Genomic DNA, 11,895 nt, shown 5'->3' on the forward strand with positions numbered 1-11,895 from the left:
AGCTGTTCAGTCCATAGGAGTTACTGCTATCACCGTTAGTAATGACAGAAGTGGCAGACACTGAGGAATAAGAACTTGCTGATGATTTTGAAGAGGTAGTAAAGTTTCTGCTAGTTGCAGTGCTTGATCTGGGAGAAAGGAAAAAGAAGTAGAAACAGTGCTACTACTTTTTTTACCCCCAGCCCCACCTCCCACAAAACTCCATGGACTTGTCACACTAGTTAGTTACCCCACACAGAATTTACTGCTTTGATCTGTGCGATCACAATTCCAAACACCTGTCTGGAACAGAAACATCAGACAAAAGTATCAGAAGCAGGAGCAACAATTCTTGCTTAAAGCAAAATCTGGTCCCAGGCAGAAATGAGTAGCAATTCAGACGGTGTGAGTGAGAGGGAAGCGAGCTTTCAGTTTATGAGTAAATCACCTTAGCAAGCAAAAAAAAACCTAAAATCTTAAGACCACAAAACACTCAACCTGCATTAAAAAGTGACAAGGTCACTACTTCCCTACCTAAAACCCAGACCATCCATTCAAACAGAATGTTCATTAGTAAGAAGACAACCAGGATGGGCACAAAATAGTTTGTTCCTGAGCCAACCTGATTTAACTACACTGTTGTACAACTACAGCTTGAAGATACACTGCTGTGTACATGTGCTGTGCTCAGCAATCCTCTCAGCACCTTGAGACTGGAGACATTAAAATGGATTTTAATTTTAGAAGTTCATATGTCTCAAGTCTCTCTGGTTATAAATCCCACACTGCTACTCTCCTGGTCCAGAAAGAACCAGAACACAAGACCAAAAAGGCACTAAAACTCAGCAGTGTCCTGTCACAGCTCCATAAAAAAACAAAACAAGATAGTACTACATTGATAAGCTTAAACTAATTATTTTGACACTAATTAATTTCTTTATAGCAAGAACTGACTGGGAAATGGTCTATAATCTCTGTCTTTTCCCAAATAAACATGCAAAACTGAAAGCAAAGAGGTGCACGACACCAACAGCCACACAACAGTGGCTACTACACCCAAAGCAGAGCAGAGTGCCAGCAGAAGACAGTGCCCTCAGGCTTCAGCTTGTCCATCTGTCATTTTTTACATGGTCCTCATTCTCAAATGCTACAAACTAAAACTGCATATTCATAGCTTGGATGCTACTGAGTCCTGGAAAACCTCTGTGGAGCTAAAACCAAAAGTCACTGAACAAGCCATGAAGGCCATGAGGAGGCAGAACAGCTGGACAGCCTTACCAGCTTGGAAATGTAATAGCAGTGAATAGCAGTAAAGTAAATACAGAAGAAAACAAGTTACAACAGGAGCTTCCAGATGAAAACACAAACCCCAAATACAGTCAAAACCTGAAGCATGTTAAAAAAACCCCACCAGGCAGCACAACCAAGAAGTATACTGTCAAGTATACTAGAAAGAAGATCTACCAGAATAACTAAAATAACCATTTCTGGGACAATACACAACTTTCTGTCATTACGTGTTGGAGGTGAAACTTCAAGATTTCATGGACACAACAGTAAGATCAATGAGAGAACAAAAGGGTATAGATTAAATAATAATTACCACTTATGGTGAGTTTCAAGGGTCAGGAATAAAATAATTTAGCTAACAATCCATTAAGAACACATTTTAAAAGTTTGAAGTAGTGAATAATCTAGAAACAAAGAAAGGCAACCTAGAAAATGCTAGACTTGAAAACCTAGCATCTCTGCTTGACATGTTTGATCCCAGTGAGAGAACAAAGGCACTCAAAAAATAACATGAAGAAAATCTATTAGGGAGAAAAGGAGGGATCTCAAGACCTTAAGACCTCTTAAGGGATTTCAACATTTCCAACAGAAGCACAGAGTCAGTGCATAATCAGGAAGCAGATGGCAACTAAAGCACTTCCAAGCACTTCAAAAGTATCCTACACATGTTGGGAAAAAAGCTAAGAATTACGGGGTTAGATAGAAAAACAGATAAAAAGCAAAGATAAGAGACAAGTCACAGAGTGGAGAAAGGTCTAGCTACAAAGTCATCAGGGATCTTGAGAGAATTCCTGTAGGGAAAAAAAAGTAATGTAAGTAGTTAAACAACCAACGAGAAGCCAACAGCTTTCCAAGTGGGGAGGAGAAAAAAAAACCAAACCAGAAATAAAATTAACTTGGGAATATAAAAATTATAAGTACTCCTGCATTTTACAAGCTCCTCATCTATCTGTAATAACTGAAGAAAGGATTCACCAAGCACAGCTGCCCCCCTCATCTCACAAGATGTTCACAAAGGTAGTTATGATTCCAGGTAAAGGGCACCTAGAGCAGCTAAGAAAAGCATTTTTCGCCAAAAGCTTCCCATGTTAAGCCTGGGAAGCTACTGTTAATGACCCCACAATACTGCAAGCTCTCAGGACTGCCTCATTCACACACAGAGGTGACAACACGAGTCCTGGATGCCAATAATTTATCCCCAATGCCCCAAAAAGGGTTTCTGTGGATCATGCAAACTTTGAGTGGTCGAAGGCATCTGCCCCTCCACTGCCATCTCCCACAGTACGTGACTTCTGCTCCCTTAGAAAAGGAGGTCCCAAGACCTTGCTCTGAAGTAAGAGACAAACATTACTTCTTCTTTGAAGTTCATGACTTAGAACCTTCCAAAACGTTCTGGGCTACTCTGTGGGTTACCACTGAAACTACCCACAGTTTGCTTAGTTTGCTCTTTGTATGCACAACAGACACTGGTCTGGAAGGTGCCAAGCTCCTGAAGCTTCCCTTTGATCACTGCAATGTTTCTGACAGGGACAAACACATTCAGTTACCTTTCATCAACAAATCTATACACGAGTAAACTATAGTGAAGAAAGACTTCCTATAACCATGCAACAGTTCAGGGTTTGAGAAAATACTTTCACAGGTTTGAGGGTGAGACTGTGTGGTGTCACTGCTGAAACAGTCCTCCCACTTAAGCTCAGTTTAAGACTCAAGTTAAATCCTGTCTGAGCTATAATACATCTAGAAAAAACTACCATCACAGTCTCTCAGTGGCCAGAAAAAGCCAAGCCAGCAGATCACAGATCAACTCTTCCAATGACCAATACCCCTTACAGCCAGAAGAAATCTGCATTTCATATGCAGCTTCATCATCTGGACATTGATTTGTGCTCAGCTCCATCTCCTGCCTGTACAGTTCCTTCTTCATTTCCATTTCTCATATCCCTTTTAATGTTACAACCACCTTTTAAATTTCTCACCTATGTAATACTTCAACTTCTGAGTTTTTGTGATAGAAAACACTTTGCTAATTCTTCAACAACTCCCTTGGCTCCTCCTGAAATCTCTCACAGTCTACTCTTCAAATCTGCTGACAACCTCAGAGGGCAGGATCATTCCACACACAGTTTTATCAGCGTGCCAGTCATCAAAGTCTTCTGATGCACACTCAGCATTTCCCTATTGAACTCCTCAGGTTACTCGGTTTTGCCCCAAGGCTGCTATAGCAGCTCCTATTCAGGAGACTGAGCCAGGACTGGAACCACATTACTAGAGTCCAACACATATTTGGGCCTCATGTTCTTCATCCCCTGGTACATAGCATCTTCACAGCACTGATGCCCATTGCCCCTCTCCGCAAGTAAAGACACGTCTGATGTCTTGCTATGCAACCTTTCAAAAACCCAAATGGCAAGAGAGGGGAAGTCTGGAGACTTACAGCATAAAGAGGACAAAGATTAATCTAATGCAGAAACTAAAGCATATGGTTGAGAAATAGAAAAACTGCAACTGAATAGCTTGAAAAAAAGGTAGCAAAAGGCTTTCAAGTGGCTGAAAGAGAGATAGGAAAAGTGTTTCAGTTCAGTTGAGGCTACCTTCAGAGCATAGAGTAGAAGTAGTCCTCCTCCTTTAAACTACCAATAATAAAATAATGATACTAATATTGTGACAAAAAGGTTTTGTCAGAGTGAGAAAGGCTATGATTTACATCTAACTGGCAAAGCAGAGGCCATAATTAATTTTCATTTAGAAAGTTCTTACGCGTAAAAGCCTCTATAATTTATGTTACATACTCAACACTTCTCTGCTAGTTTGGCACCTGCTGCAAACTCAAGCACTTCAAAGTCATGTAATAAAGATCTGCACACAAAGTATTTAGCCCAGTTGCTGAAGAGATCCTCTGAAATCACAGTGTCAGCGCACAGTGCCATCAGTAAACAAGAGCAGGAAGAGGAAACAGCAGGAAAATTCTAGCTGCAACCGAAGAGCCAAAAGGTATTTTACTGCTGAATATTGCAAAGGGAGGCAGACAGCTACCCAGCAGATGCTGAATACAACTTCACTCCTATTTTCAAATGCAATACCTGATGGAAAAGGTGCTGTTTTTAAAGATCTAGCTCAGGATTTTACTTTGGGAGCCTCATAAGTAACAACTAAAGAGGACTAAGTTCTACAGAGTCATTGATATAATCTCCCTTCAGAAACCAAGTCTGCCTTCAATTCCAAAATTCCTACAGTAAGTATAATCCATTCTCTCTTCTGAAACCTTGTCTAGTAGTAAAAGCAGTTTCAAAATACAGCAAGAAGCATTTTGTTCTTCAGGGAGCAGCAAACTAACAAACAGGAGTGGCCAAGCATAGGCTGAGCACACCACCCAAAGACTGCTGTGGAGTTTAAGAGCACCTTTTACTGCAAAATGTCAGCCAGCCTGATGGCTGGGGAAGCACAGAGGGATGCCAAACATGTGGAAAAGCTATTTCCCCTGGTAGGAGCCAGTGCCTCCAACAGGCAGCAAATGGTGGGGAAAAATCCTCATGACACAGAACCACCTACCACACATTCACCTTGCACACACATGTTCTGTGAGCAGACAATGACATGACCTCTCAGCTTTCCAGAACCTCTTCTGGCACACAGGCAGTGATGCAGGGGCTCACCATTTTTCTACCAACAGCAGAGAGATCTACCCCGTTTGGTTTATGTCATCAAAACTCTAAATACAGGAAAAACTCTCGCATAAGCTTTTAGTGTCACAGTGATGTAGCCCAGAGAAAGAACTCCCAGTATTAAGTTCCCCATGGTCATGGCTAAACAGTATTGTGTCGCACTGAGAAACTGAACATTGGAGCAAAATGTTTGCCTGAGATAGGACTAAGCACAAGACAAAGTACAGAAGAACAGATAATCCTGTATGTATGACTTAGTACAGTCCTTTCAGCCACCATTATCAGCATCAAGTCAAACAATTTCACAGGTTTCACATTATAATAAGCAAATATTTATTTTGCCATTAGAATATATTAATCTGCACATCAATAACCATTTTCATTTATGTATTACTAGAGGTTAAATCAAAGTCTTTACATATCAGGCTAGCTGCTGAAAAAGGACAAGACTGAGGCCTGAGAATGCTACAGGGCTCCTTTTCAGCTTTGCTTCATGTGGAAACAAAAGGTTATGATCTAGTCTTGCACAGCTGCTTCTAATGCTGCCAACCAGTACTCCCTCATGTCCATGATATGAGTGTTTAGTTGCTTTTCCCATGATACTCCCACAGGAAGTTCACTGTAATCCTGTGGGGATTCTCCTGACTCATTTACCAGTATGACCTCTCAGAAGCAGTGTTTTAAAATAGGTTTCACTGACCTATTTGATCCGTTCTTCAAGTTTAATACTAGTATGTCTTGATCTCAAATGAGATCATTCGGCAGCAAATTCTCTGAGTTAACTGTATTGTACAGAGAAGTATCATCTTTATCAAGTCTGATGGCTCTGGGTCAGGAAAAGTGAGCAGGCATCAGACCAGTGAATTCAACAATTCTACCCTCTGCTGTAGGACTTGATAGGAGCAGTTCCTCATGTCTGCAAGCAACTTCCACTCAACACCACTCACTCTGTACACACACTGTCACCAAGCCCTCCCTCTTAACCATCTCTTCTCTAAATCAGACAGCAGCTGTGCCATATTCACAGGTTTCTATAATTGCCTTTGGCAGCAGGGAGGTTTGTCAGCTATTTCTATACCCTTTTTTAGAGGAAATGACCAGAAGCTTGAGCACTCACTACTGGCAGCTCTGGAAATACACTCCAAGATCCTTCTTGTCCCACACTGGGAAAGGACAGATTATTGGTCTCTGTGCAGCCTGCAGATGCAGCTTTTTAAGCAGACTAGTTCAACGCAAATAGCACTTTTGTCTCCTAAGCCCTATACAAACCCTAAGCTATTTAATCCTTACACAACCTATTTGAAATGGGCTTTAAAACAGAGACTCTTGCTAAGGCAAGAAACCAGCAGCAGAACCACTGAAGAGTATTTATAGTTGAGATATTCCCTCCTTCTTCAAAATAACCAAATCAAAGCAAGCCACAACAGCCAGTGCTAACTAGGCTTTCAGAGAGGACATGTGGTCACTAAAGCCTAGCAAACAAGCTGGACAAAACAGCAGAAACCTTTAGAACATGCTTGCTTACTTTGCCAGGAAATGCTGTCCAGGCCACGTGCCATCTTCATTTTTCACTTCTATTAGAACAACCTGAAAAAGAAGTGCAGGTAATAAAGGTAACTGCAGGCCTGTTACACATTTTGCAAAAGCACTAACAAATCACATTGTCAATGTTTGCTCAAAGTACATAAAAGCAAGTGAAAAAAAAATACATATCAGCAAAAGCACTACATGAGACTCACATTAAAAAAAAAAAGAGAGATAAAAAGCTATGCCTCTCACCTGACCCTGATAGAGCCCTGCATCCTGCACTGTGCTATCCAGCTTGCTGAGCTGCTCATATGTGTTGCTCATATACCTGTTCCATAGCCTGGTTTCCTTCTCAGCTGGGATATTAAATAGTTTTCTCATTTCTTTCTCGATGGTAGCTGTTCAAGAGGGAAAAAAATGACATAAAATTCCTAAAACATGAATGCTTTGGAAAAAAAATAAAGACAAACCAAAGGAGGTGTATCATTGATCCTTCAAGATCCTTAGAGTAGAAAATGTATCATGGAAGTTCTAACTACTCATATAACTTGTCTAATGTTTAGTCTGAAAGAATGAAAAACTTCTGTTTTCAATCATATCTTTGCCTGTCAAGGCCTCAAATCAATAATGTTCAGAACACATTGACAACTTTCTGCCCAAAGGCCAACCTCTGTGAAACAGACATCATGTGAAAACACAGGTTCAAGGAGGGAATGTTTTCAGTTACCACTGTCAAGCTGTACATCACTACCTTGAAAAAAAAGGTCTTTATGGACATACAAGAGACCTGATATTCAGTGTTCTTATGTGTGGAAAATACAGTGATGAGAAAGAGAAAGAAGCCAAATTTCAGGGATAGGTATAGAAAGAAACAATAAGAAGACATCTAAAATATTTACACATTAGGAAGAAGGAATTGCAGAAACAGAAACAGAACTGCATTATGTGAGTGTCAAAAATGTTTCTCAAGGGCATGAGTTAGTAAGCAATGTGCTCCTCAAAGCTCTGAACCACCACACAGAATCACTGTGGCTGGAAGAAACTCAGGAGGTTCCTAGTTCAGCCACTCAAAGCCAGGGGTCAAACACTGAAGTCAGACCAGGCTGCTTGCAGCTTATGCAATCAGGTGTTCAACACTTGCAAGGCAGGAGATCCCCCACCGTCCAGGCCCTCTTCACATGTCCTAGTAGGTAAAATGTTTTCATTATATTCAGTGTGAATTTGTCCTGTTTCGATTTATGACTATTGTCTGTTGTGACTCAGTAAGCAGCCTGACTCCACATTCTCAGTAACCTCCCCATAGGTGCTACAAGGTCCCCCAAGGCCTTCTCTTCTCCAGGCTAAAGGCAGTTCCCTCAGCCTCTTCTCACACCCCACGTGCTCCAACCCCAACTGTCTTACTGGTACCCACTAGACCTGCTCCAGTCTACCAACATTGTTCTTGTTCTGGAGGGCACAAACTCCCCCCTGAGGCAGCCCCAGAGAACAGTTTCATACATCAGAGACCTACTTACCAACAGTGTCTGCTTTGCTGAAGTGGCAGCTAACGACATTGTCGGGGTCACTGCTCTCACACAGCTTCAGCTCCAGAAGATAAACTTCAACCTTATAGTGCTTCACAAACAGCCCATACTCCACCACCTGCACACAAAGGGCACAGGTGATACACAGAATACCACAAAGCTGAAGTACTGTGCACTCCTCTAATACTGTAAGCCTTTGAAAACTTGAGAGTCAAGCCATAAACTGAACACTGATTGCTCCAAAGTCCAGATTCAATCACCACCTCTGCTGGCTTCTTTGGGAATTTTTATTTTGTTTTTCAAACATAGGAAATCCCAGTGCTTTCCTTCCTCAGTGCAAAATTCCAAAGGTGCACCATCACAGCTGAACCAATAGTCTGCTACTTACCCATGAAAAATATTAGGTCGCACAGAGCATTCTAGAAAAAAATTATCTTTTGCCTCTAGTCTTTGGCTAAGGTTTACCTATAAAAGGAAACAAGCCTGGAACACTGGAGCAAAATCCTTTCTATTAGAAGAGAGCAAGACAAAGCATTAACTATTTTTCTGCATGCTATACAGAATCTGCCTCATTACTCTCTCCTTGCAAAAACAGAAAAATACCTCTGGCGTTGTTCTGATGACATTGCTTTACTTCAGAGCAATTTTCAAATCAATGTTGCATTTGGGAGATTATTGCAATAGCTGCATTTACCCATTAGCTCTCAGCATAATTTTGGAAAGATTTCGCATAAGACTAGACACTACTCTTCACCTACACATTACAAAACACATGATGACAGAAAGAAAAGTACATTTCACAGGTAAGTTATGAGACAACTGCAATGTAACAGGAGTGGAAAGAAAAAAACCCACACCCACCCAACAATAAAAAAACAACAAAAAAGAAAACCCCACACCTCAATTCTCTCCAGAGTTCTTGGCAGCTATAAAGCCTCTGAAATTGAGACCATATTTCACTGAACAAGCTGCTATCATTTTTCAGAGTAACAGTGTTTAAGAGGCATTTGGACAATGCTCTTAATTTGCTTTAACCCCTGAAGTGGTCAGGCAGTCAGAACAGATGATAGTTGTAGGTCCTTTCAACTGCAATATTCCATTCTACTCATGGGACACCAGACTTACTATGGTCTACATATGTAACATTTTACAGAAAAAAAACTTTACTTAGCTTTGGAAAGAAACAGAGAACTAAGACCAAGACTTATTGGGAGAATCCCACTAAATCATGCCTTCCTCTTCTGAGCCTTTGGAGGGTTGTAATTAGACATGCAAGGTACTTTAAAGGTAAATAATTAACACATACATTGGAAAGATCTTCAGTATTTTGCTGTTACAACAGAAAGTAAAACTCCTGATTAAATAGCTTTGTGACAGGCAGATTAGACTTTTCTTTTTTTTTAAGAATGCAAAGGAACCAAACAACAAGTTCTCCATTTCTGTTTCAGAAGGAATTTCATTAGATGGCACTTCCTGTTCTCCACTATTCTGTAGTTACAGACAGCTAAATAAGAACCATATTCAGAAATGGAACAGCTCTTTCCAAGAAGTTCCTGATCAGATCACCACATCCATTTGGATGGATGAAAGGCAAGAAGAGTCCCTAATCACCTCCAGATGTCTTTTAAGCAGTGTCTGACCAGCTTGTTCTCTGTCAAGCAAAACTCAGGTCATCCTGTGGAACAGCAACCTGAGCACAACAATTCAACCACTCAGGAAGCACCTTGCTCTGTATTTGGCACATTAATACACTCTCCAGTGGGACTCTTAGAAGATTGCCCAAAAATATGGTTTGAGACTATCAAAAGAAACCTGAACCACAAATAAATCTACTCTAATCCTCCTGTACTTGTCTCTGGTCATCAGACATAGAGATGGAAGAAATATTATCTTGTAAAATTACAAAGATGCCTGAAAACTACTTCCCAGATCCTACTTTTATGGATGTTTTAGTGTGTGAATTACAGTTGCTCCAGCTTTAGGAAAAGGCTTAAAGCATTCAAGGACCATAAGTTTTAGTGCTTTACTTCCAATGCTACCTGGAGAACACTGTAACCAGATCCTGACCATGTTCAGGTGCAGCGCTGCTGACCCACGCTGTATTTTGGTGAGAGGCTGTTACATCCCACAAACCTGCTATTCTGCTGCATTTCAGCTGTTTTAAACATAAAAATGCACTTAAATTCCCAGGTTAACAATAAGCAAAGACTGACAGTCTCACAGCAATTCAAAGCTTTAAAACTTTACTCTGAACTGGACCACAGCTTGGCACATTATGTCTAATAGGCAGCAGGGGCTGAGCTCTACCCCTCAGTAACCACAGTGTGTAAAGCAGCACCTGAGACCCCAAGAGCAGGAGGCTCATACAGTTAAGCCTGTCATGCCAATGTTTCCTCAATAACTCCCAAAAATCTATTGTCAACTTCCAAATTTTCCAGAAAAGGGAGTGTGCAATATACCAGGCTTTGTGATAGCAACTACTCAGTTGATGAAGGAAAGATTCCCCACTCAGAGAAGCACTAAGCAGTAACAGCTCCAGTTCTGCCTCAGTGCAGACTGCCACTCCCCCATAAGTTATCCATTTCTCTAGACCCACATCTCCTTTGTATGCTGTAATTCTTTTCTAGTCCTCTGCTTCTTGCTTACACAGGAGCTCCGTCTACTCAGCAGAGTGCACCTGGTGTCACCTGGTGACCTTGGGTTCATTCAGGGGTTCTGGAGAAGTCAGAAGTTCTCGTTACACACCACTTCTAGCCCACCCTGGATGACAACCTTCCAGCACCACTGCTCAGCATGAGCAGGCCTGCAAGAGAGGAATCTTGCTTCCTTTCACCACTCTGGTTCCACACTTTCCTGGGTCTTGCACACCTTGAAGCAACCCTTACTGTAACATACACCTACTGAAGTGTAAACAATAGTAATTCTGTACATGGTATCAGCACTATTCGCTTGGTGGAGTGAATAGCCTTTACGAACCCTCCAGGACAGGCACTGTCACTCACTGCAAAAACATGAGGCTAAAATAAACCCAAAACCATTTACCCATAAACAAGTGTCTGACAGATTTCCAAAAGAGCAACATGCAAATTCCACCTTCTGGAATAGGTTATACACTGAGAACACACATATCACTGCATTTGCCAAACAAAAATAAGACTTACAGAACAAACCCACAAATAAGTCTCTTCTCACAATTTCAGAATCACAGAACTTCAGAGGAGAAAACAAGAATCACCCTAAACTCCAGAGAAGCCCCTAAGCCATCTGTACTAAAAGACATTTCAATACCTCATTCTGTCCTGGAAGATCTACAGGCTTGACAACTTGCATTTGTCAACAAAGCACAAACTATTCCATGCAACACAAAAGCACTGCACCAGTCCAAACAATCATCATGTAAGAAGTTAACCAGAACCAGGTTCATGGTTCTCACCCCAAATAACCTATGAGCTGAGGATCCAAGGACATTCAGGCATGAAAGCTGAACACAAGCAGGTCATTCTTTCAGACACCAAGGCAAAAAGACTCATGTTATTATCTCTAGAGAGTCACTGAGAAGCCTGTCTTAGCTGACATGCAGCAAAATAAACTAAGTTTGGTAGAGATCAGAAAACGAAACCAGGATGAGCAGAACTGGATTCACCCACACTTACTTTCCTCACAATAGGCTGCTGCCCGTCTATGCAGCCATACCATGCTACTAGTTTGTTCCAGGCTTCGGTGGGCACGAGCACGTAATCCAGCTCATCAATGAGGTGCTCTTTCAAAATCTGAGTTTCCGGATCTGGAAGGAAGACAAACGGCAGACAGCACGGCATCAGTAGCGTCCTCTCCTCTCCAGACCCACACAGGTCCTGCCAAGACCCCCGGCAATGCCAAGGCCCCGTGCGGGGCGGGCAGAGACCCTCCGG

The 11,895-nt window shown here is 41.6% G+C and overlaps 1 protein-coding gene across 1 annotated transcript in view; it reads right to left on the minus strand.

The window, feature by feature from the left end:
* USP4 (ubiquitin specific peptidase 4 (proto-oncogene)) overlaps positions 1 to 11,768 on the minus strand; it is a gene marked incomplete at its 5' end in the record, with an annotated part of 34,883 nt that extends 23,115 nt beyond the window's left edge. Inside the window, 5 exons of the mRNA XM_009072760.1 lie at positions 1 to 128; positions 6,460 to 6,521; positions 6,714 to 6,859; positions 7,976 to 8,102; positions 11,638 to 11,768. The exon at positions 1 to 128 is cut by the window's left edge and continues 20 nt beyond it. Of these exons, the coding sequence (XP_009071008.1) occupies positions 1 to 128; positions 6,460 to 6,521; positions 6,714 to 6,859; positions 7,976 to 8,102; positions 11,638 to 11,768 (594 nt within the window). The remainder of the gene's footprint in view (positions 129 to 6,459; positions 6,522 to 6,713; positions 6,860 to 7,975; positions 8,103 to 11,637) is intronic.
* Positions 11,769 to 11,895: the final 127 nt, after the last annotated feature.

The sequence above is a fragment of the Acanthisitta chloris genome, unplaced genomic scaffold (assembly GCF_000695815.1).
Source record: "Acanthisitta chloris isolate BGI_N310 unplaced genomic scaffold, ASM69581v1 scaffold25984, whole genome shotgun sequence".
Taxonomy (NCBI): domain Eukaryota; kingdom Metazoa; phylum Chordata; class Aves; order Passeriformes; family Acanthisittidae; genus Acanthisitta; species Acanthisitta chloris.